A 25428-nucleotide genomic window follows, 5' to 3' on the forward strand; every position below is an offset into this window, starting at 1 on the left:
CAATCTCCCTCTTTGCTGGACATCCTCATTTTCTCTTGCCTTCTTCCTGTATGTCCAAAATCTTCTGCATGAGATTGTCTTCATCTTTTTTGCAGATGTGCCAAAACCCCTGTAATCTGTTATCTTTACATTTTCTGAAATAAGACCTTCATCTGTCCCACACTGTGCATCTTAACACTCATTTGAGGCACTTCATCTCCATTACCTCTAGCTTTCTCAACTGCTCTGCCTTTACTGCTCAGGTTTCTGTTCCATATGGTCACACCACTGTTTTTAACACATTACTTTTCAACCCCTCTTCTTTGCTGAAATTCTTGCTTACAGTTTGCCTGTAATGTCACATCATCTGCATACAACAACTTTGTTGACCTGTCTCCTCCGACCTGTTTGCTAATGTTGTCCATCACCAAAATGAACAGTAGTGGGCTCAGAGCTGAACCCAGATGTACTTCCTCTCCCACTTGGACTCTTACCTCATCCCTAGTATCTACTCAACTGTCTGTCTCACTGTAACCACTGGATCAGTTGTGCTGCATGCTGATCTGAATCTGAACTGCTCATCTCCTATATTACTTTCAACTACTCTGCATATTAATTTATCAGTCACCCTCTCCAGAAACTTCATGCAATGTGACAAGAGTTTGATACCTCTATACGAGCCACGGATGTGAGTGTCCCTTTTATTCTTGAACACTGGCAGTAGTATGCTTATTCTCCAGCCATCTGGGATATGCCTTTCTCTCCACACTGCTATGAGTATTCTCAGGAGCCATTTCTCCCCTATCTAACACAACATCTTTATCAAATCTGTTGAGACCTCATCTGAGCCTGCTACTTTCCCTGACTTCATTTTCCTTAGTGCTGTTCTTACTTCTTCTATTGTGGGTTCCTCCTCTTCTCTCATCATAGGCTGTGTCTGGGGAAGTACAGCTTCTGTGGGGTTTTCTTTAATCAGAAGCTGATGGAAGTACTCCTTCCATCTACCTTTGATGTTGTGTGGCCCGGTGAGCAGTTTGTTGCTGCCATCCCTTATGAAGGGTGTCTGATGACTATCTTCTTTATCTTTCTATCTTTGTCTTTCAACCTGACATAGTTTCTTTGCACCACTTAATGAGTCACTTTCCAGATATTGGTAGAGTATCTCTGATGCCTTGTACTTTGCTATTGCAACTCTTTGTTAGCCACTCAGTATTCCTTCCTAGCCTGGTCCTTCTTTTCTATCTCCCACATTTCCCTGTACTCCTTCTTTCTTTTGATGACTTACTAGGCTTCTGCATTCCACCACCAACTTCCCTTATCTACCTTATTTCAATGCCTGGCTTGGCAGCATATTTATTCTGCAGTCCTTACACATGCAGTTTTGAGGGGCTGCCATTCTTCTTCATCTCTACCTATTTCCTTTTCTTGTTGAAGTTCTACAGCCCTGATTAATTCCTTGAACTATTGTGCTTTCTCTTCAGTCAGCTTCCAGAGCTTCAGCATGGTTTCTGTTGACCTTAGAGCTAGCACTGACCAGTGCTTGCACCTAACTGTAGCAACCAGTGGTTTATGCTGTGGGCCAACTGTTTCACTGGGGATGACTTTGCAATTTCTGATTCTACCCCAATACCCTTTACTTACTAGGAGGAAGTCTACCTGTGTTGCATGTTGGCCACTTTTTTATGTGATCTTGTGACTGTCTGTCTTCCATCTTCATCAAGCCATTTGCCAGACAAAAGTCTAGAATGGCCTCTCCTTCTTTATTTCTGTTGCCCCATTTGGAACCAGACAATCTTCATATCTTGTTCTGTCTGTCCTGATATGAGCATTTGAGTAACCCTTTATCAACACCAATTCATGTTGTCTTGCTTTATCTAGTAGGTCCTGCAACTGCTGTCTGAATGCACTCACTGTCACAACCGTGGTGTGGGGCATAGGCTGAGATTATGAATACTGCCCTATCGTTAGGCTGGAGTCTGATTGCCATGAGTCTTTCACTAATTTTGATGACTGTGGTGGTGTTAGTTCAGCAGGCAGTGAGGCAGTAACATCCCTCGCTGCCTTCTGAGTCCTCTACCTCACCACAATTCCCACATCATTTCTAACCTGTTCTCCTCCTGAGTAGTAGACTCTGTATCCAAAGCCAAGTGGCTTTACTGCATTGATCTTCCATCTTGTCTACTGGATACATAAGATGTCCAGCCTCCTCCTTACCATCATATTGTCAAATGCAGGTTCACCGACAGAACAGAGCTTGGGTGTGGATGATGTGATGGTAAGGAGGAGGCTGGAAATCTTATGTATCCAGCCTTATACCTTGTGCACAAGAGGCACAGACCTTAACCATTATGCCAAATGGTCTTCCTTTTCTTGTCCCATAACTATAGGTTCATAGGTTCATATGTAGTTATTAGGCAAGTGACCCATAAGACCATTGAGGAGCCTTGCCCAAGTTGACAAATGGACTAAAGCACTGTCTAGTTAACTGAATTGCTGAGGGTTAGATAATAAATAAATGTACACCAAGGAAATACAAAATAAACTCTAGACTACAGGAAGCAGTTCATCAATAGCTGATAGCCTTAATCCTCTGTGATGCCAGATTGACACCTCTGAGTATGTATGTTTAAAAACAAATGGAGGTTGTAAAGAGATTACATGTACTATTTATTCTCCCTTTTGGAGTTTGCTTCACTAATTGACTTGATGCACTGGTGAGCAGGGGAGTCAGGATTTCCTGGATAATTTACCACACCCCACTCTGGCAAATTTAACTGGTCATTAATGAAAACCCCAAATTTGCCATCTGGAATCCCGCTTCCCTTGTCTGAAGCACATCATCATTACAACAGTATAGGTCTGCATTCTTTCCAATGGATTCCCAGTCTCTATTGAAGCCATAATCCTGACATCTGCACCAGCTGTTCAACTATTTGTCGACTGCCATGTTATGAAGTACCTTATCATTATCTGTGCCATGGACAGGTAGCACATCTAAGATTATCATACTGTGTGCCACTCAAATGTGCCTTAGTTCATCATGTCATCATACATTTCATCCTTTCCCAGCAAGGTCATATGCTGCCTATAAGGCCAATAACATCAATCTTCCTACTCTGTGCAACTTACACAAACTTGTGGCTTCACCTATCCTCCCAGCAAAGATATCTAGCAAACAGTTTACCTCCAATTCCCTTCCATCTCCTAGTTCTAGCCTCCAAAATATAGACACCCCCCAAGTCAAGATGATTATTTTATTTCTGCAACCTATAGCCTCTCACCTGTTTACATAAACTTGAATGTGTGCATGCTCCTTCTTCTGCTACAATATGCCAAAATAAAGAATACAAATAATCAGAATAGATTAATTACAGTGCACGTGTCAGAAGGCACTGCAGTGAAATAATGCAAGTATAACAATATATGAGTAGCAATTAATTATTAACTGATTAATAAGCAGAGTGAACTCAAAAGGTGTTAACTCATAAAAATAATATGCAAAGAGAGACCGACTTAACAATAATGGTAGATCCAACTAAGGAAAATGAATTAAATAAAAGCTGGCACACATTAGATGTAGCATGAAAATCATTTTACATATCTTGCATTAATTAAGTATCCAGCTGACTTGCCTGTTCTTGTGAATGGTTAAACTATGGTGCACCATTTCCACCTGGAAAAGTCCGGGCCAAATAGCCATCACATACAGAAGGAGTAAGGACAGCTGTTCCTGATAGTTTTCCTGACATATGTGGGTAGTGCTGCATGCATACATGTACATTCTGCAGAAATTACACAATTTGTATTTTGAGGGAAGAGAGGAAATACAACCAGATGATGGCCGCTCGAACCCTTTACCACATTTTGCCCAACAAAATTGACAAAGACTTCAAATAATGGTGGTAGGATAAAAACAAGGAGTGGCAGAAGAAGAGAGTTGTAGTAGTTCAGGTAGAAAAGGATAGGGCATAACTGAAAATGTCACTAGCTCTGTGGAGCAGAAACCCTGACTATGATCTGGATTACCTGGATTTGAATTGCAGCTTTGGTGCTGGAAGAGCTGGTTGAGGAGAAGGGAGAGAATGCCGGCACTGGCTTGTCCTCTCTGGGTGGATGGAGTGATGGTTTTGCTCAGCCAGTCACCACCATACAAGTAAAAGGTTACACAGCATGAAAAACATAGCACAATATGTAGCACTCTCACCTTTGGTGCTAGAAGATCAGAAGGCTGTGTTGTATTCTTGCACCAGGTAGTTGGATTGCTTTTCCAGTATCGACAGTGCAGTGCAGCACAAGGGGGGTACTGCACTCCTATGTGTGCCATCCTTCAGATAAGACACTGAACACAGACTCCATCTGCATGAGCTGCCAGTAGCTGAGGTAGATGTAAAAGATCCCATGACAATTATAAAAAAAAGACTAGCTGAGCAGAACCACCACTCCATCCACCCAGTATTCCAGTGTTCTAGCCAACGTTCTCCTAGTTAGTATGAATACCACTTCAGGTTTCCCCTGAAAGAGGCCATTGGCCTACTGAGACTAAACTAGCCAAAAAAATGTAAATGAAAATGGCCATGACTGCGGGGATGTGAGTTTGATTATTTCAAGCTGGTGGTAGTAATCCTGATTCATGAAGGTAGAAACAAGCATATGCAAGGAAAGAGACTAGGATGCCCCATAATCAGCTGCATGCTCATGACAGTCAAGAAGGATGGGGTTAGGGCTTTAACAGAAATGCCCTCATTACCAGGATGCTGACAAGGACACAAACCACCTCTGTGGCTGTCTAGATGATAACCCCTCTGACCAGCTTTCATCCCTGTACTGAGGATGACCATTACAGGGGAATGAAAGGGCTTGAGACACATTGGGGTATTCTTAATAGTCAGCAGGCATGAAGACAAAAACATAGAAAAAAATGAAAAGGTAAAAAAGGAATGTATACAAATATAGCATTTTCATTTATGAAATGGAATTTGAATATTAGAGCATGCTATTTGCTTGTATATGGAAATCCATTGTGTAATGATGAAGCCATTTCCTATGAAGCAACAATTTGTAACCTTGCTCTGTAACTTGGTAACACAACTAATTGAAGTGCATCTCATGAAATTCTGGTTTGCTATGTTTGATGCACTGGAATCAGGTTTTTTTAATGAAACTATTAACTTGCACATTAGTTGCAGTGTTTTTCATGGGGTAGTGGGTCTATGCCCCCTTCACCAAGTAAATAAGTTTGAGAATGCCACATTTTAGGGAAACTGGCAATCTCCCACTTGGTGTTTCTACCGTGTGCAGACCTCAGCTGCAGAAATCTGCCTTTTCTTTCAGCATTAGTTGTGATAAAATAGTGTTCAATTAATCTTCCTCTACAAATTAATTTAATCCAGCAAAGGACTGCCAAATATAAACATGTGTTTATTTTTTCTTTAGCAGTAAGGATCACTAAACACAAGTGACTATTCAAAATATGATCTGTCAGCTTTGTTGTGATTAAGTGATTTCTTCAAATCAAATCGTATAAATGGAGATCAAAGGACTTGACTCAATGTACACACTGAAGCTCATTAGCAGATGATGCAGTGCATGCAGTGATGCAGTGACTTGACTCAATGTACACACTGAAGCTCATTAGCAGATGATGCAGTGCATGCAGTGATGCATGCAGTGCATGACCCCTTTTACTGTTTTAGGTAACCTTACTGTATCTATAAAACAGAAAACTTGCAATACATTTTATATAAAGTGCATTTCCAGCTTTTTCCTCTCTCCACATGTGAACTATTTTGTTTGGCATGAGAGAGGAAGGAAAATCAGAGAACTGCATTCCTTTGTAATGCATATTTTGAGTTACAAAGCTAAGGTGTATTTTAACTGTCTGTTAAAAACTGTTAATTTTAGGTAAGTTTGAAAGAGTTGAACCACTAAAATCAAAATAATGTTTAGATGGTAAACAAGTATATCGTGCAATGAGTTGGGATCCTCTTACTAGCCAAGATAAAGATCAAGAACTATCAATTCAAGCTGGGCTAGTCTGTAATAGTATAGCCCTTACATAACAAGAGATGGGTCTAGGCATAATGCAGGAAATGCACAACTGACAGTGCTGCTATAACAAGCATGTTGTTAGCTGACAATAAGAAACTAGCTTCGTCTGACAGTCTGCCTTCGAAATCAGAAGTTCACATGTATGCTTTTTTTCATCATTTTCAAACTGTAGCAACTTTATTCTACTCTGCCAGAATCAAGAAAGCACTTGGCTAATTTATTTCTCCCTAAATTTTATTTTCAAAAGTGTTTAATTTCATTGGTCTTTAGATATTGTTTCCATAGTATTCATATGCATTACTGGGTCATACCTCTCAGCTGTACAGATTTCTGCAGAATGTTCAGATTTTTGGTTGATATTTTTGCCCTGTTCCTCTATTTTCCTGGCAAATCACTGGGATGATCTCAGGATTGCAGTCACTAAATAATGACGTACTTTGAGTTTCAGACTTCAGATCCTTCAGAAAATGTATATTAAAACAAATCCTGTTACTCTAGCAACTTTCTAAAAGTTTATAAGAGCAATATTTAAAATATGTCCATATTTGTACTCCCATTTTGTCAAGCTTTGTACAGATTTTTTGCATTAAGAGGTTGAGACGTATGTGGGTAACTATATTCAAACAATCTAGATGCACATGGGGTCAGGGTCAACAATGGCTATCATCTAGAGCCAATGTTCATACCACTGTGTTTATCACTAAAGGATATTACCATCAATGATTAATAATACTCTAGCCCGGGTCTATATTAGATCACCGAATGCTTAGGTAAGCGAACAGTGATTAATCGACCCCATGTAAGTGAAAGCTTACTAAACCGAACTGTCAGAACAGTGATTTTTTTCCACGGGAAAAAAAATCGCTGTTACAACAAAAAAAGGAAAATAAAGAAAACACTTTAAAATATGACATTAAGTGGGGGGCTTTGCCCCACACAACCCTTGATGTGGGGGGCTGTACCCCCACCCCCACTACTTAAATATACCAACTCTGTGACCGCACTACAGTGCCGAAAATGGCAAACTACTGAAGCAGCCAACCAAATTCTTTCCCAGGGAGGCTTCGATATTTTGACGTTTCAGTGTTTTCAGTTCGACCAAGACGCATTCGGAAACATGCGTCTTCGGTCTGCTGATAGGAACCCTCTAGCCCCTGCAGCATGTTTGTTTCCCACAAGCACATCTAATTGAACCATCAAACTTACAAGGACATTTAGTACATTTGTATTTGTTTACACTATTTCATAACCCAGTAATTCCCTGGGTTATTTATCTCTCCAGTTATTTATGTTTACACTGAGATCTGATTTACATAATAGTGTGCTTATGTCATCTTATATACATTCAGAGTGTTTATTTATAGAAATGTGTCCCTCATGTCTGTGAATGCTGAACACCTCTGTCCTCCTTGTAAATAGGGGCTATATGGACGAAGGTCAATTTATGGAGTTTGAACAGATCTGAGTACAGTCTTGAATAAATGGTTACACTTAAGACCTGGAGAGATGCATTAGAGATTGAAGTCTTACAACAAGGTAGTTTTGTAAATCAATTAGACTGCCCTTAGTGTTTGTTTCTTCATCTCTGTTGCATCTTGGTGGAAATCAGAGTAGTTTACTATGTCTACCTTCAGGTCTTTAAAATTCCTACAGTGGAGAAGGCTGCAGCATCATTACTACAGTCACAGTACTTCTGACAAAGGACATCATAAGACATTTGTTAATGTTAATGTTTGCCAAAGAGCACTATAATATATCTGATAGTGTTAAAGACCTTTATCAGTGTACAGGAATAATATATTATTCAAAAATAACAGCTAGAAAGATTTAAATTACTGTACATCACTGCTTCTAGTTTGTACTCATCTGCAGTCTTAAGACATCCAAACTGTTATTATTTGGGTAAACGTAAGAAAGACAAATTAAACAAAAAGGTGACTATAAAAGCAATCTGGGAAATGTCACAGGTTCCTGGGTGACTCTCAAACTTGTGTTCCTTGATTACTGCTGCTTAACTCCATTTCTTCAGCAATTTCATAACCTACCAACTTATTGGTACTGATATTTGATGACTCACTACGGCATCTGTTATGCCATCAGCAGATTATTAAACTGTAATGGCTGATCAAGTGATTCACTTATAGGTTTCAAGAACTGAGTGAGATTTAACTGTGAGGTGTCTTTTTGCAGTCCCCTGCTGACAAAGTCTGACTTGAATTGGACTCTGACAAGGCATGACTAACACCATCAAACGGCATCTTTCACACTTCTTCCCCAAAAACGTAGTGAAGCTATCAGTTTATAATTACTGATGTTGTGTCTGAATTGTTCCTGGAGTTATTCAGGCACTTTTTTATTGGTGTTTTTGATGTTATCCTATGGTGTTATGGTATATCTTCTTTATTTTCTGCAAGTGTTGGCTGATTTCATCCAGTGATTATAAAACTATGATTTTTTTATTTTGTTGCTTCTCATAATTAAGTTAATATTTCCAAGAGGGTGAGTCCCAAAATGCTAATGTCATGAAGAATAATCTTTAGACTTGTATCTTGTGTCATTTTGTAAGCTTATATCACATCTATTCATTTATAAAAACAACCCAGAGCCGATTTAGTGGCTCTGCTCTAAACTAGATTATTTTATTCTTACTTCAACTGAAGCAGCTAAAGTTACTTTAAGTGAGAGGAAACTTAATGATGTTTACTGTCATAGTCCTGAAAGAGTATGTCTACAACATGACAGATAAATGCAATGCCTTCAGTTGGAACCTGTGTCACTCCCTCAATGTGGAAATGAAAGCAATCCTGCACAGCTGTTTAGAGATGAAATACTTAATTTTCTGTTTTGTACATTACATGTGCAATGTGTAACTAAACATTTCCTGCCTGGAACTGACTCAGGCTGAATACTGAAGCTACTGATACATTTTTACTTGTGTGTGACTGTGTTGTTTACATTTCTGCTTTGCAAAATACTATTCCATTACACTGCCACACAGAAGTCGGTGATTCTGCAGTCTGCGTGCTTACCTTTGATGCTCAGAACTTTAGAAAACTGTGAGTTCTTTCTCCCCCCCTGGTTTCTTGGATTCATGTTCTGGTGCTGATATTGCAATGCAGCATTTGGGGTGGGGGATGTTGCATTCTTGTAGTACCACACTTCAGATCAGATGTCAGATTAAGGTCTTACCTGTTGGAATTTGTGGCAGTTTAGGTGGATGTTAAAGATTTAAAGATTTAAAAGATTAGAGGGTTACTAAAAAACACAAATACATTCTAAATACAGCAGTCATATGTAGAATAACCATTAACTCAAACTGAGGGGAAAACATCAAGTGCACATACATGTTAATAATGTAAACCTGCCTGAGGAATCAGGTCTAAGACCTCATTTTCTTCTTTCATCTCCACATATTCTGATGTCTGCACAAGCCCTCCTGTTATCTTACATTTTATTCCTTAAAACAGCTTTACATCTCCTTACCTAGACAATCCAAATTCAGGTTAGAAATCATTTTCTCCAGACCATGTAAAATGGTAAAATGGTTTTGGTGTTTTTAACATCCATATAGTAAGAGCTGTGTAGTGGTCACTTAGTGCTGGGGTATAAGCATTGTTTGAATCATTTATGAATGTTTGTTAGATGTATGCCAATAACTGAACCTTTTCCTTATGTTTTTGTTAGGTCTAGTTCTAGTATTTATCAGATGAGTCAGATTACTGAGTCAGAGGATTCTATTGCTAGTGGACTTATATGGACTATTCTAGTTAATATTTAGGTGACTAAATGTAACCACATTGTTATTCAAGGAGTATGACAATATTGTTTTGGGAAGGTTGGAGGAGAGATGTATATAGTTGCAAGTAATATTTCAGTATGCCCATTTACTAAAATTTGTGTCAGTATCCGTTTAAGATGATCATCTTTGGGGTATTATTTTCTAGTTAAGAGACCTGGGTTAAGTTTTGTGTTTTTATAAATTAATGTTAAAACACCATGCCCTACTCTAGAGTCAGGTATGTTATATGTGTATTGATGGTGATTTTTTTTTTTTGAAGGCTGATATCCAACTGTCTTCTTTTACCAGGCTTCACATTGCTAATATTTTTTATCCAGGACTGTACTACTGACCATTTGTTATTAGTACTACCAATGTTCATATAGGTTATTAAAGATATTTTGGCCTGGGAGGGTAACAGTTTGGATTATTGGATGCGACTTCAGTGGTAACTTATAGCCTGATTTGGTACGATTTGAGTACCAGCTCATGTGCCTGGCTTAGCTTCATTGTCTTTTCTCAAAACATTTTGTAAATTGTCATCTTTTGAAGTAACCATGCCCAAAGTATAGTCTCCAGATATTCTAGATTTACTGTATTTTTTCTGAAATATCATTTTGCTTGTGATAGCTTCCCTTTACTGTAATGTTTTATTCCCTAAATCATCTTCATATTCCATCTATTCAGTTTCCTCTTTTTCCTCTCCCAGCAAAGATGAAATTTTATTCTTCCCTTTAAATGTTTAATGTCTGCAACTTCCTCCTAATTTTGTGCTATGTTGACCTCCAAACATATGATGCTCTTTGTTATGTATAACTGTATAATCATGGCTTTAATCTGCCATGTTTATGTTGGTTATTTATAGGTTCATAGGTTGGTACTAGGCTATCGGCCCTAGGGCCTATACAAGCCTAGCCATAACAATTCCCTGGATATTTCCTCCCACAATATTTACTTCCCTGGATCCCTGTCTAGCAGGGTGACTGACGTGATCCCTGGGGTGAATTTATTATCTCTCATCTAATCGTCAAGGTTCCTTTTGAAGAGGGCCAAGGAGGCGCTCTTCTTGACATGTATGGGCAGTCTATTCCAGAGTATGGGGAGTCTCTGAGTCAGGAACCTATCCCTCCAGCATGTATTGTTCATTGTGATGACAAGGTTTAGATCCCTGGAGTGTGTGGCTCTGAGGGATTGGAATTTCTTTAAGTGGAGCATGTACAACAACTCAGGGTTTGACATGGCCTTGTATATTAAGCAGAGATCACCTCTGAGTAGACGATATGCCACAGAGTATAGCTGGAGTTTTTTAGACGGTCAGCATAGGGCATCTGCTTTAGGCCTGTGATTCTTTTAGTGAGGTATTTCTGTGACCTTTCCAGCTGTTGCAGATGTCTTGTGAGGTACATACCAAACGGGGCGTTGTACTCTATAATGGGTCTAATGAGGGATGAGTACAGTGGGACAATGACCTACTTTTAACTGGATGAAAAGCCCTTAGTGATGAGGTGTGTCACATAGAAGGATTTCCTGACTGTTGGGGCGATGTGGTTATCGAAGGTGAGACCACTGTCCACCTGTGTCCCTAAGTCTCTCATCACACTTTCAGTGTTTAATGTACCGCCACCTATGTGGTAATTCACGGGTACATGGTTTTACCCAAAGGGGATAACTATACATTTCTTGGCAATAAATTCCTACATATAACCCCACTAACCTGTCTGTACATTTGTATATTTTCCCACCTCATTTTATACTTTAGACACATCCACCAGTTCATTCAAGTGGGCCACAAGGTCATTGCATGGTCCCACCACTGTTGGACAAACCTCAGTTAAGTATTTTGTTGATGCAGAATTGCAGCATCCAGCTTAAAAAAAAAATAACCCAACTAAACCTGTCTCCCTCTGATCATCCCTTTCCCACAATACATTAATTCCTCTCTAATCAGATATACATGATTAATAATCACCTTCCCTGTCAATGCCCTATTCACAAATCAATGCTAATTATTTCCATAGTTCTTCTTTTGTAAATCCCTTCCATTGTACCCAAATTCACCATATCTAAATCTGACTACAATATCTTTCCCTAACGTGATTTCCATCCCACTCCCCTTCTTTTACCTTTGTCTGCATCTACTTTTCCTATCTAAGCAATACTCACAAACCTCTGCCCAAATAACTCTTCCACTGATCTGTAAAAAATAATATACAAACTCAAAAAACTCAACACCAGATTATTTTGTATATGCTGTCTACAGGGGCATAAGTATTATAAAGTCAAAAATTACCTACTACCAAAATATCTATAATACCACAAAAGCATCCTTAACTCATAGACCCCCCCCCCATTTCCTGTAACTTATCATCATGTGAGGAAAATTGTTCCATTCTGTAGGCCAAAAACTTTGACCACTGTAGAAGTTCAAATTATAACATGTCCACAGCCTTTACCAGTCTCACATCCTACAATGAAAGCAACCATACTCACATTCCCATCCTGCACATTATAATCGGGCTCGTAACCTCATTCAAAATACTATTGACATTCAAAACAGTGACTAACCATCTAAACTCACCATCAAAATAAGCAGAGTCTTGCCAAGCTGTACGACAAGCTATTTACCTGTGGTACATTTTTTTTCACTTTTCATCTCTTACTTTCTTTAACAACTTACTCACCCAATAAAACTGCATTTACTGCTCCCACACCCAGACAATGATTGTGCTTTCTACTCTTTTGTTTATTGTGCTTCCACATCACTGAAACAATGGCTTTTGGGTCCATTTCAATGGAATAGCCTGAGGTCAATTAAATGATGAGGCCTGAAAAGCCAAAGTGGGAAAAGTGTTTGTTTGGTTTGAAATTAGCATTGTTGTGGCTCTACTGACATATCAGCTTATTTGCATTTTCTACAGCTGAATAAGTTCAAACTTAAGTAACCACATACAGAACCGCTCAATCTCTTTAGTGCAAGAATTCCGGAAAATCCAAAAACAATGGGGAGGGGACAAAAGCCTTTAATCATGGACAGATTTTAAATATTGCTCTTATAGGCTTAGAAATTTATTAGAATAACAAGTTTTGAATTAATGAACATTTTCTGAAGGATATAAAGTCTGAACGTGAATATTTGTCATTATTTAGTAAGTTCAATACTCAAGGATTTGCCAGAAAATCACAATTTTATGAGGAACACACAAAATATATTAGGCAAAAATCTGAACATACTATGAAATTCTGGATAATTGAGAGGTTTTTATTTTTACATTTGTTAACTGGGAAAGTCTGACTTGGAACAAGCCAATTTGCAGTGGAGGCCTGGGGCGAAATGCTCCAGATGCATGTCTTTGTAACATGGGAGGAAACCAGAGCACCTGGAGGAAACCCACATGAATGCAGGGAGAACATACAGACTCCATGCAGAAGGCACCCCAGCCGAGAATCAAACTGGAGAACCTCTTGCTGGTAGGTGACAACGCTATCACTGCACCACTGCACCATCCACTGGTATGTTCAGACACAGATTTATTTTGTAGCTTGCTTCTGAAGATACAGAACAGCATAATAATAAACTGTAGTATTTTTTCAGCATGAAAATGTGAAATATTTAGAAAGAACACTTTTGGAAAGCTAGAATCAATACTAACTTGGTGGAAACCATTTTTTTTAATATTTTGGGTCCTCCTGGACATCTGCTAGATGTAAACAATTAAGACTTGTCCCTATAGCTCAGTATATGTCCTTTAATTCTGCTATAGAGAATGAAAGCTGGTCAGTGGGAGTGTAGTCATCATTAAGCTGTGGGACTAAGGACTTTTTCTACTATGACTAACTAATTTCTCACATTCCTGCATGTACAGTGTATAGTTATGATAATGTACCAAGTGCACAAATGCATCCATAACTTCACACCTTTGTTGTGCCTCTCCTCCACATCCTCAAAGTATTGAGAAAGAATGTAGAACCCCAGCCCTCCTTCTAATAAGGTGAGAAGACCACTGGTTGCTCTAAACTCATGAGAGGGTTTGGCTTAATGGTTAAGGCCTTTACCTGACAGATGCAAGGTACTGGGTTTGATTTTGACCTCTGATTATTATAGGCTAGGCTAGTAATGGTCTGCAGATTGATAGCCTAGCATTTACCCATGAATCTATGAACTGCCCGAGTCACTAACAGAATCCTTGTTAATAATATCACAGATTGAATTCCTCCTTTTGTGCTCTCAGACCAGTGGCAGAAATCAGATCTTGATAAGATGGAACAGGAATTAACAATGAACTTTCAAATAATCTCTTTCTTATTAAGGTGTTATGTCTGTGTTCTTTCAAGTTCTGGCAGTTAAACATTTTGTGATAGCACAAAAGTGCATAAATTATTATTGCCCTTTCCATGTAAGTGGTTCTCCAGTGTGATTTCCGTCTTTATTTGGATGGGTGCTTTTGCTGGTTGCCTCAGGTTAATTTGTGATAATCCACCAACTTGTCCATAGGTATGCATGCGATGTGTGACTGAGGGTATGAGCATCCGATGATGGGCTTTAGAATAAATTTGTCTACATTGCATTCATTGATCTCCAGGACAGGCTCTGGCAGCAACCTATGATTAAATTGTAGAGTCATTGCTCAATGTGGTTAGAAAAAAAATATTTGGTTCTAAAGATTAGTAGTGTGCAGCAAGCAGATGTAATTAATTGCAAAAATTATATTTCTCCTTCATATTTTTATTAAAGAATGAAAGTAGTACGGCTATTTACAAAATCAAGTGGGCAACATTTGTTTTATCACGTAGATAAGATCTAAAACATTTCAGAATAAATAGCAGCATGCTCTAAGACATATATATATATATATATATATATATATATATATATATATATATATATATATATATGGGTCTATATTATAACATTGGCATATTAAAATGTCGACTCTCACTTGTTCGACACAAAAATGTCGAACTCCAAGGTTCCCGTAAGGCCAAATCACTGATTTCTTTCCCAATGGAAAGAAATCGGTTGACCGTCTTGGAGTTAGAATATTTAGTTAGGGGGTGTGGGGGGGGGGCAAAGCCCCCCTCCACTTAAATATGTTTGTTTTTGTGTGGCATTAGTGTTTGGCCAACCAATTTCTTTCTGTTGGAAAGAAATCAGTGATTTGGCCATTCAGGAACCTTGGAGTTGGACATTTCCGTGTCGCACAAGTGAGAGTCGACATTTTAATATGCCGATATTTTAATATAGACCGTGTGTGTGTGTGTGTGTGTGTGTGTGTGTGTGTGTGTGTGTGTGTGTGTGTGTGTGTGTGTATGTGTATGGGTGTGTGTTTATATGTATGTGTATATATATATATATATATATATATATATATATATATATATATATATATATGTGTGTGTGTGTGTGTGTACAAAAATCTGTTTTCCTTATACCTTCTTAGAATAAATAAAGCCATAAAGCTGTAACAAATTTTTTTTTAGTGCTTTTTTTTATCTTTTCTCTTTATCAACTCCAAGGTCAAGGTTGCTGTACCTCAGGCAAAGGCAAATCCCTGCCATAGTGACCTCTTTTGCGGAAAGCAAATTTCAGCAAGATGTTATTTTTTAAGCCCTTGGCTTTTACCTTACTGGTATATTTATTTGCAGTCCAGACCATTATCAAAGATTACAGTATAGCTAAACAGATATGATACACTATATGTATCATAATACTCAGCTGTGACAAAGGAACATAGGAAGTTACTAGGCAAGCAGTACTGGAACCATAAGATGCTTAGCCCTTAACTCCTTAAGAAAATATTCCTAGCTGTTAAACAGAAGGGCATGTGTGCGTGTGTGTGTGGTGTGTGTGTGCGTGTGTGTGCGTGTGTGTGCGTGTGTATGTGTGTGTGTGCGTGTGTATGTATGTGTGTGTGTGTGTGTGCCTATATATATATATATATATATATATATATATATATATATATATATATATATATATATATATACATATGCATATACAATGTTTTGGGGATTAGTTCCTCATTCTCTATTTCTTGAGAAGAGTAAAAGGAGATGGAGGATGGAAGCATGGAGAAGCTGTGGGTAGGAAGGAGAATGTAAGGACAGCAGCAGAAGCAGACACAGAAACGCATTTATTTATTTATTGACATTTGTTAACTGGGTTGTTCCAACTGGGCCAGAAGCCCATTTTCAGTGGAGACCCAAAGAGAAAAGCTCCAGATTACAAAGACATTTCAGATTAAAATTCACACTCAAACAATTTACAGTATATATAATAATTCACACTTCAAGATAATACAAAATTAGAAGAATAACAGTGAAAAAGTAAAATGTTAGATATAAACACATAGTGAATCAGCAACTAGCACTTGTACAAAGAGATACAATAAAGAATATACATTGCAATATTCAAGTCTTCACTTTTGAGAGGATGGGTTTGCCAGGTAAACACCTAGTAGGTTACTAGTGAAAAATAGGGAGAGAGCATTATAAATTTGCAAGTGGTGGGAATATGAAACAGGGGAGAAGTAGAGATTAGCTTGGGTCATGGCAGCGGCAAGTCCTGGAGTTGAGAAGGTGCAGTTTAAGTTTTTTTTCAAAGTGCAGTGGGTGGGTAATGAAGCGAATGTGTACAGGAAGTTTGTTCCAAGCTTGGGCTACAGAGCATTTATACAGAAGTTTCTCACTTTTTTTTGGATGGTATATATCCAGAAGTTGCTGAAGGTCCAACATGAGGAGTAGGTACATATAAGGAAGGCTTCAGCAGTTCAGGAAGATGGTTTGTATAGAATATTGTGTAATATTTGAAATTGTGATAGATGGAGATGTTGGGGAAGTTCAAACCATTGGAAAGTGTTTAGTGCTAGGCAGTGGTGTGCGTTGTAAGGGGAGTTAATGATGAATCTAGGTATTTTGTGGTACGTTTGTTGAAGTTTGAGCAACGTTGTGGACTGAATATTAGAACTAGGGCAGTGTATAGAAGGGAGGGGAGGAGAAGCGCTTGTGCCAGGGAGAGTCTGTTACTGGGGTTTAGGAATTTTTTGTTTCGATATAGTAATCCTAGTTTCTGGTGAGTTTTTTTATACATTGGAGTATGTGAAGGTTAAACGTATGTTTAGGAGATTTGTGTGGGGTTTGGGTTTTATGATAGTGTTACTGGAAGATGTAAGAGTGAAGGTGGATTTATGATGAGAGAGGGAACAGGGGGAAAAGAGCAAGAGCTTGGTCTTTTTTGGGTTAAGTATGAGTAGATTATTAGACAGCCACTTTTCAGTGGATAGAAAGGTGTTTTGGGTTAGAGTAAGAAGTTCAGAGATAATGGTGGAGGTAGAGGTGAGTCATGTCATCTGCATACTGGATGAGGGAGTATTGTTGACAGGATGTATATAGTTCATTAGTGAAAATGTTAAACAGGAGGGGACCCAAGATGCAATATAACACATGCAATATAAAAATAATGCAGGCTGTATGCACCCACAGCAGGAAACTCCTGGACAAGGCTAAGGTAGACAAAGCCTTCCAGGACCAGGTGTATCAAGAACTGGTGCAGCACATAAATGCTGAAGAGTGCTACAGGTGCATCAGAGGGTCACCGACATGGTCTTCTATGCCAAGAATGTGACTAGAGACACTGAAACAAACAGGTCACTCACCCGGTCATCAGCTGACTGACCCCCCAGAATTTCCTTGAAACCCTCAGTGACGAATTTCCTTGAAACCCTCAGTGATGACACTGAGAGGACACTCACTTTTTCTGGGTAGTGGACTGGATGTAGGATCTGGACTGATCAGCACTTCTGGGGTGTCTGTGGGATGCTCCATGCAGGTAGTGGCCAATGCTATCCCTGCAGGACATCACTTAGCACATCAGCTTGATGTACTAACACATGAATATCTACATTAATGTCACCAAAGTACATCAAGGCTGCAACTGCAAACACCTGCAGCACAGATTACAAATGTCCATGTGCTGGTGGGGATACACAAGGTGAGTTGTGTGACATGCTATTCCAACATAACATTACCTAGCACCTCTGCAGTTTACTCACATGTACCAAGCCAGATTTCTCTCACCCAAGGTTATTGAACCTGCAATGGAGACAACCTTCACCACAAGGTATGTATATGTTCAAAGACTGCGTATGCTCTTGGTGTGTTGCAATCTGTCAGATGAATGGTGGTAGGAGTCACACATGTACCAGTGTATGCACTGGTGTTATCTGCATACATTTATATGTTCCACTGGGGGAGGATCTGGCACTGCAAGTCTGCACATGCCTGATGTCAGCACACCTGTAAGATGAAGTTGGACTACCTGTATCACCTGTGTTTAGTCAAGGATGTTCCATCCTCCCAATGTACACCCACATACCTTTGGAGGATGATACACTGATGGCCACTGGTGCCCTGATGCACAGTTATTCCATAATGTGAGTGCTATCCTAAGCATCAGTCAATGAATGTGCTGTACATTGTGTTTCAGGCAAAGATGGGTGATAGTCAGACTATGTCACAGCTGTTTAGTGTGCTGCATGGCCTCTGTGAAGATCTCCAACTAATACAGAGAATGCATGTAATGATGGCCCACTTGGCAGCAATTAGTGTGCCCCCTACAGTTGCTTGCAGCTGGTCATCAAAGCCAAGGTAGGGGATGATTTCACAAGTGTGCCTGCCTATTTTGCACAGACAGCTGGCTTCATTGTGGACTGCACTGCTAGCCATGGGTGGCCATTTGGGCATGTCCAGCACCCCTCTAGTTCCTATGACCTGTATCCCTGACCATGAATGGCCATGTGGGCATGGCCAACACCGGTGTAACCCCACTGTGGTTGTGCCCTACTGAACATCCCACTCATTGTCTCACAGTTCAACACCAACTCACTCTCCTATGACTATTCCTCAATGACACATGCCCCTGTCCAATCATGATGTAGTGGTAGCCATACATCTGCCTGCACCACATAGAAGGGGCCATAGTGACATTCCCACACAAGCAACCAATATGCTATATCCTTCCCTAAACCACATGCTTCCACACCTGACACTGCAGAGACAAATGGTATAGACAGTCACATTCTACCCCTGAAAGTTCCAAAACATCACCTAATGACATGATCCCTGACACTCCACAATATCCATCTGCATGTGTGCTTACCATAGGCACCACAGAAGACCCTTCCACCTATGCAAGTAATGCTGTCCCATGACACTGTACCCTTCCACCTGTTGAGATTATGATGACTCTATCCTGTTGAGATCTGAGGATAATGTGGGTATGGTAATGTTTTGTGCACAGCATTGTCAGTCAGTGCTCTATTATGCATGGTGTAAGTTTACAAATTCATGTATCACTTTTTTTGTATATTTGTCTTGTCATGGCCCATAGTTGGGGACCAGACACCATCTTTTTGTTAGTGCCATGAGATATTGCACATGTCTCTGCCTTGCACAGGGGCCTGCTGAAGCCACATTCTTCTGCAATTCCTTATTTGTCTCCTTTTCCATTATTGGCACAGATATGTCAGCCAGTGCTATGTTCTCACATTGCTGTAGCATTCTTCATAGCATGTTGTGTAGCATGGAGCACACAAAAATATCTTGCTACACATCTCCAGACCATACTGCAATGCACCACCAAAAGTAAGCAGGCAATGGAAACAAGACTTCAGCACACTCCAAACATGCATTCAATGATATTTTATGTCTACATCACTACAATGTTGTACATCATGACTGTGGGTGGGGGTGGGGGGTTCATCAGCCTTCACACCATGGCTTATGCAACATCACCTGTAACATGTAACAGTGAAGACCATTATGAGTGGTCTGCTACCTACATTCATGGGACTGGACCATCATGGACTCTAGGGTTGCCTAAGTGTGCACTTACCAACTAGGTGACCCTGAGGAAAGATACCTTGCATTACATGTTGGTATGCATCACATGTGAGACAGATGTAGGAGCTGTGAAAAACTGCCTATATGGTGCACAGATAAATTGTATATAATACCCTATGTACTGCACACCACCTGGTAGTTGATGTCCTGAAAACCTTTTTGGTTGATATACTGGACACCACTTGGAGCAGGTGGGGCCTTGATGTACAATTAATGACCTCAGAATCTCAGGGAAATATGTTATGTCATAGAATGCTCACATAGCAGTAGTTCTCTTCTCTGCTGGCATGGAAACCAAATATGCTCCTCCACATTTTGCAGCATCACATCTAGGAACCAGTACAGGATTTATGAAGATGAAGTTTACAAAACTCCAGGCATATCCCCAGCTGGATTCTGAAATATCCCCATAGCAAGTATAGATATTGATACACAAACCTTCATGTTCACAGCATTAGGCATTTTCTGCATCCTACTTGATCCCATGTGAGGACAGCACTAGCCTACTAGCTCTTTTGTAATATCCCTGTCCACATGGTAGTGGTTCAACTGTGTCCTAGTCTTAGAGGTGACAGCATATCAGCTGCTGACAGACACTTCTGCAAAGCTGAGGGTGGCGGCTGGCAACACTGTGAACACTGGTTTTCAAACAGGTCAATAACACATGCTGACCAGCTAATATAGATGGCACTCCTATCATCTTAGCATGACTGATACACCTGTTCACTGAGAGATAATGATGTACAGATAAGCTAATCACATTTGCTGATCTCACAAATGTTATACATTTCTGAATGGCACCGCCGTGTTTGAGTTTTATAATTTACATATACAGAGCCTTTCATTAGCATATTGATACTCATCTGCATGCATTATGCAGTTGTTTACATGTGATGCATACTGCAATATTTCTCCTGCCAGCACTACTGAGCTATGTATCTCTGAATTGCTCACAGCCTGTGTGTTAACAATTATCATGCCTAACACAGTGTACTGTTTTTTTTTTTCTGGCTACATATGTACATACATACATATGTGTGTTATTGTCAGTGTATGCTTTCAAATACACTGGTATAGTTAAATCTGGAATTGGTAATTGCATTAGAAGTGATTTTTTTGGCAGTCTACATAAAAACAGAACCCATACTATAATATTCTAAATGATGTAAAATCCCACACACTCACATGCATGTGGATGTATACATGCAAACATACATGAGTGCATGTACAAGGAAGCCCCCTCACGTTTCCCCAAATTTACATCACATTCCTTGTTTTCATTGTTATAATGGAAACTCTAAGGGGAAGTAAGTGACAATTCATTCATTCACTTTCAGGCACCCATTTTATTCTGTTCAGGACAGTGGAGAGCTGCAACCTATCTTGGCACTTAATGGATGCAAGACACAAAACTAATCCTACAAGGGATACCAGCTCATTGTAGAATGCACACACATAGACAAAAGCTCATTGTTCACCCACACCTGAGAGCAATAAAGAGCAGTCCAATTCAACAGCAGGATATGTTTGGGATTTAGGAGTGAATTGGGGCTCCCAGCACAAACCCATACCAAGACAAAGCTTTATGAATGAATTCCTCATTTTGGTGAAAGGTATGTGCAGTGCAATAAGCATGTCTGAAATATGTGGCAAGCATATTTCATACTGAATTGTATTTGGATTCTACAGAGAGAGGGAGCACCATTAGAATGAAATGGACGTTTGTTTATTTATTAGTTTATTCATCAGCCAGTTAGGTGGGTTAATCCCTGCACTCTTTTCAGTTTTGGGCCGTGCGAAATGTACAGTTTTAGTACAGCATAGCAAGTTAGCATGCGAAAGATAATCATGGACATAACTACAAAAAGAAGGATAAGAATTTCTAATACAAAAAGAATGTTAAAGCATTACAAGGCGTGGCAAAATACTGTGCCATATGATAACCCACAAATATAACTGTTATACCATATAATATGAGGATTTCACTACACTGTGGCACTGTACAGAAAGCTAAATATTTTAAAAGCCACAGGGTAAGAATTGCAAAAGGTATAAAAACAGCCATATTGGTATGGTTATAGCTCTGTTAACATAAACAATGTTCATTATGTGTCAATTCATGGAATGTTTTTAGTCAAAGTCACAATTTTAAAACAAAATAAAACCAAACCAGCAGCAAACAAGAACACCTGAAAAAAACAAAAGAACCACAAAGGACACTCGACCAAAAAGAATTAAGTTAAGTGCTTTCATTCTTTTATTCAGAACGTCCTCAGAACAAATACCAACATAAACACACCCCCTTATATAATTTTAAAACAAGCCAATTTCCATAACTGGCACAACTATGCAAGCAGCATGTAAAGAACACTAGATCACCCTAACTAAATATACTTACTCCAAGATCACTGCACCACAGGGTAAGTCATACATTAAGGTCATTTAATCTAATTGCTTGACCTGCGGGTGTAGAGGTTTTGGCCCTGATTCAATTCCAGACAACCAGGGTTTGACTAGCAGGTTCAGCAATGGAAGAAACACCCGAGGTTGGAATGAAACAAGTAGCCGACACTGACTTCTCCATCAAGGGGAAAGGGTTGGTACAGATCCTGCTGCAAGAGCACTGTGGTAGAAGGCCTCAGATGTACAGCAGTCCATGAATGTTAAAGGTGAGTCAGGGGAGCACTGCATGCAAGATGAATACAGTAGGTCTGAATAAGCACGTCCCTGTTTGGGCTTAGTGTGCCATGCATCGCATGGCAGTTGCCAGCCAGTGGGGAGGGACTAAGGAGAATACAAAAAACTCCTAACTCTTAATGACAGTCGTAATTCTTGGCTTTCTCATCCATATCCTTGTCCATAAACATCAGAGAAAGAGAGAGAGAGAAAAAGATCTATGAGTATGTGACTTAATGGTGCAATGGGGATGATCAAATGAAAATATAATTTATTTGTTCGTGAGAAAATGTAATTTATTTGTTAACCAAGTAAAGAAATTGGCTCCTTACAGACTTTTTTTCATCAGTTACCCAGGCCATAAGGGCGATGGTAAATGTAATCATATGAATAATTTAGAGTGCTGAGTCAACCAGGTGGATGAAAACCACTGAGAAAAAAAATCAGACAAGGGGAGAACATGCAAATATCATACAAATACTAAACAAAGATTAGTGCTGAACCTCCAGACCCTCAAGATATAAGGTACAAAACAACCACAGAGCTGTTGTTAATAGTGTCATCTTCCCCTTTATTTCCAAAAGCTTGAATTTTCATAACACTGTAGCTTTCATAGAAATAGTTAACTGAATTGACATTTGATGTATGTTATTTCCATACACTCAGATACCACCATAAAGCTGTATGTGTGGTTTCTACAAAGAACATTATAGCAATGTTCCACGCTGAAAGGGGTAGCAGTAATACATACAAGAGAGTTTGCCTCTGGCAATTTAAATCATTATAGTAATGCATAAAAGAAAAACAGGTATACATGTATGAGATCAGCCTAATTATTTCAAATATTTAAACATACCACTAATGGTGTAACAGTTTGAAGATTAGAATAATAGTAAGTTGAGTATAGCACTAACAGGGGATCCTGGATTCAAAATGCTTTTTGGCTATGATTACTATGGTTTAGCCATACATTGTTCAAAATGCAGGCTACATACATTTTACATTTTTTTAATGAAAATGACACTTTTCCTACAGATACTTTTACTCCTTTTCCCGTTTGCATACATGAAATATACAATCACAGTGAAACAAATTATTTGTATATTTAGTTCTGATCTCAAACAGCCTTATGACCAGGCAGTCATTAGAATCTTTAGAGTGTGTACAGCTAGATCTTTAAGGGTTGTAAACATTTTATCAGCAATTAGTGTTATTTTACTAGTAAACATCAGTTCATAACAGGTTAATAAGTTAATATCATAATCTGCTGTTTCTAGGCAAGACTGGTTCAAACTATAAAGTCAGGGCAGAAATACTTCAACATGCTTTTTCTTAACAGTTGGTTTAATTCTAATTTTAGGGATGTTTATATAATATACATAGGATCCAAACGATATTTTAGATGCCTTTCCTTCTTATTGCCTATCTCATAGGTAAATCTGCTCTGTCATTGCCCACTGCCTCAATGAAAATAGTCATCCTAACTCTGGCCCACTATCACAGCCTACAGTTTTCCTTCTACTTCCCCACTTGATTTAATTTGAACATTGATTAAAGACTGTCATTTTACACATGCAGGTATCTTTGATTAAAGCAGACATAACAATGGGAGGAGAGACAGATTAAATTAAGAATTAGTTAACTGAGACTTCATTTTTACTTTATTCAATCCCATCAGTGTAATTTGTGGTTGCTATATAAACACGCTGCTCTTTTTTATGTGGTCAGACTTGAAAAGGTATTAGACAGGTACAAAAAACGTAACGCTTCTGAATGCTTTAATAATGTTCTTGGAATGAATTCAGCATCTTCACCTATGAATGTTAGAAATGTTAATACTAAAGTTACTGACTCTGTGGGATGAGATAGTATATATTCTCTACATGTGCTAGCAACTTATCTTGAGTTGCATGTAACTCCTTAATCAGCCACAACAATCAGTAGTTACACTCTTGGAAAAAAGATTTGTTCAATACTGGGGAGTAAAGGTAGCATGATTTGTATATAACTTCCTGAAAAGGAATGGAAAGAAATAAGACGTATTAACAGGTTTTTTTTTTTTTATCATAAGCTTAAACTTACAAATAAGATAATAGATTCATAGCTCCATTATAGTAAGCCCAGGACTGAAGACCCATTGAGAAGTTTAGCCACATCATTGTTACAATGATAAGCCGCGGTGGTGCAGCGGTAGCATTGTCGCCTCAGAGTAAGAGGTTCTCCCGTTCGATTCTCGGCTGGAACGCCTTCTGTGTGGAGTCTGCATGTCCTCCCCGTGGTCGAGTGGTGTTCGAAAGACATGCGTAAATGGGTGTGCCTTCACTGAAGGTTTGGCATTGGGCTGGCACCTTAAAAATCGACTACCAATCATTAGCGGACCGGAGTTCTGCTGTGGTGACCCCTAACTGGGAAAAGCCGAAAGAAAAACAATGACATTGTTGCAATGATAAGGACTGACTAATTCTCTCTCAGTAGATCATTACTATTACTGTTCAGTGCATGATGTGCAGAGGGAGTCTATTCCAAAGGTAGGTGATACCTAATGAAGTAACTCAACACATGCAATACTAGATAAAGACTGACATTATTTTTAAAATAGTTTATTTAGTAATGTTGGATGTGTTTAGTATTTGTCACTGAGCAGCCAAGTCCCTTGTTTGCCTAAATAAAAGGTTATTCTTGTAGCATTTTAGTTGCTTATTCTGTTTCTTATAACATTTAGGTGTTTCAGATACAGAATAACTGTTTTATGCAACTATCGCATAAAATATAGGAACTAATTTTGTCCTAAAATCTCAGGACAATTCCCATTTTTACACTTTTTTAGCAGGACACAACTGCCCAAAGAGGGACTGTCCCTCGCAAAGTGGGACAGGTAGTAACCCTACACCACAGTGCAGGCCACAAACCTTCCTAATGTAAAACAACTGTCTGAAGCCCAAGTGCTTAATCCAAAAGACTTAGAATGATAGCTACACTTTAATCAAGTTACTACCAAGCAGTAATAAATACAATTGAATACTTTAAAGAATGCCTGGATTAGTGCTCAG

General features: G+C 39.0%; 1 protein-coding gene across 1 annotated transcript in view; it reads right to left on the bottom strand.

Annotated features, from left to right (window-relative positions):
• The window catches only part of MCRIP2 (MAPK regulated corepressor interacting protein 2), a 232159-nt gene extending 222961 nt beyond the window's left edge, over positions 1 to 9198 (bottom strand). Inside the window, exon 1 of the mRNA XM_044089344.1 lies at positions 9057 to 9198. Coding sequence (XP_043945279.1) covers positions 9057 to 9120 — 64 coding nt within the window. The 5' untranslated portion in view covers positions 9121 to 9198. The remainder of the gene's footprint in view (positions 1 to 9056) is intronic.
• Between the last annotated feature and the right edge of the window lie 16230 nt (positions 9199 to 25428).

The sequence above is a fragment of the Protopterus annectens genome, chromosome 12.part0, assembly GCF_019279795.1.
Source record: "Protopterus annectens isolate FY-2018-M chromosome 12.part0, PAN1.0, whole genome shotgun sequence".
Taxonomy (NCBI): Eukaryota; Metazoa; Chordata; order Ceratodontiformes; family Protopteridae; genus Protopterus; species Protopterus annectens.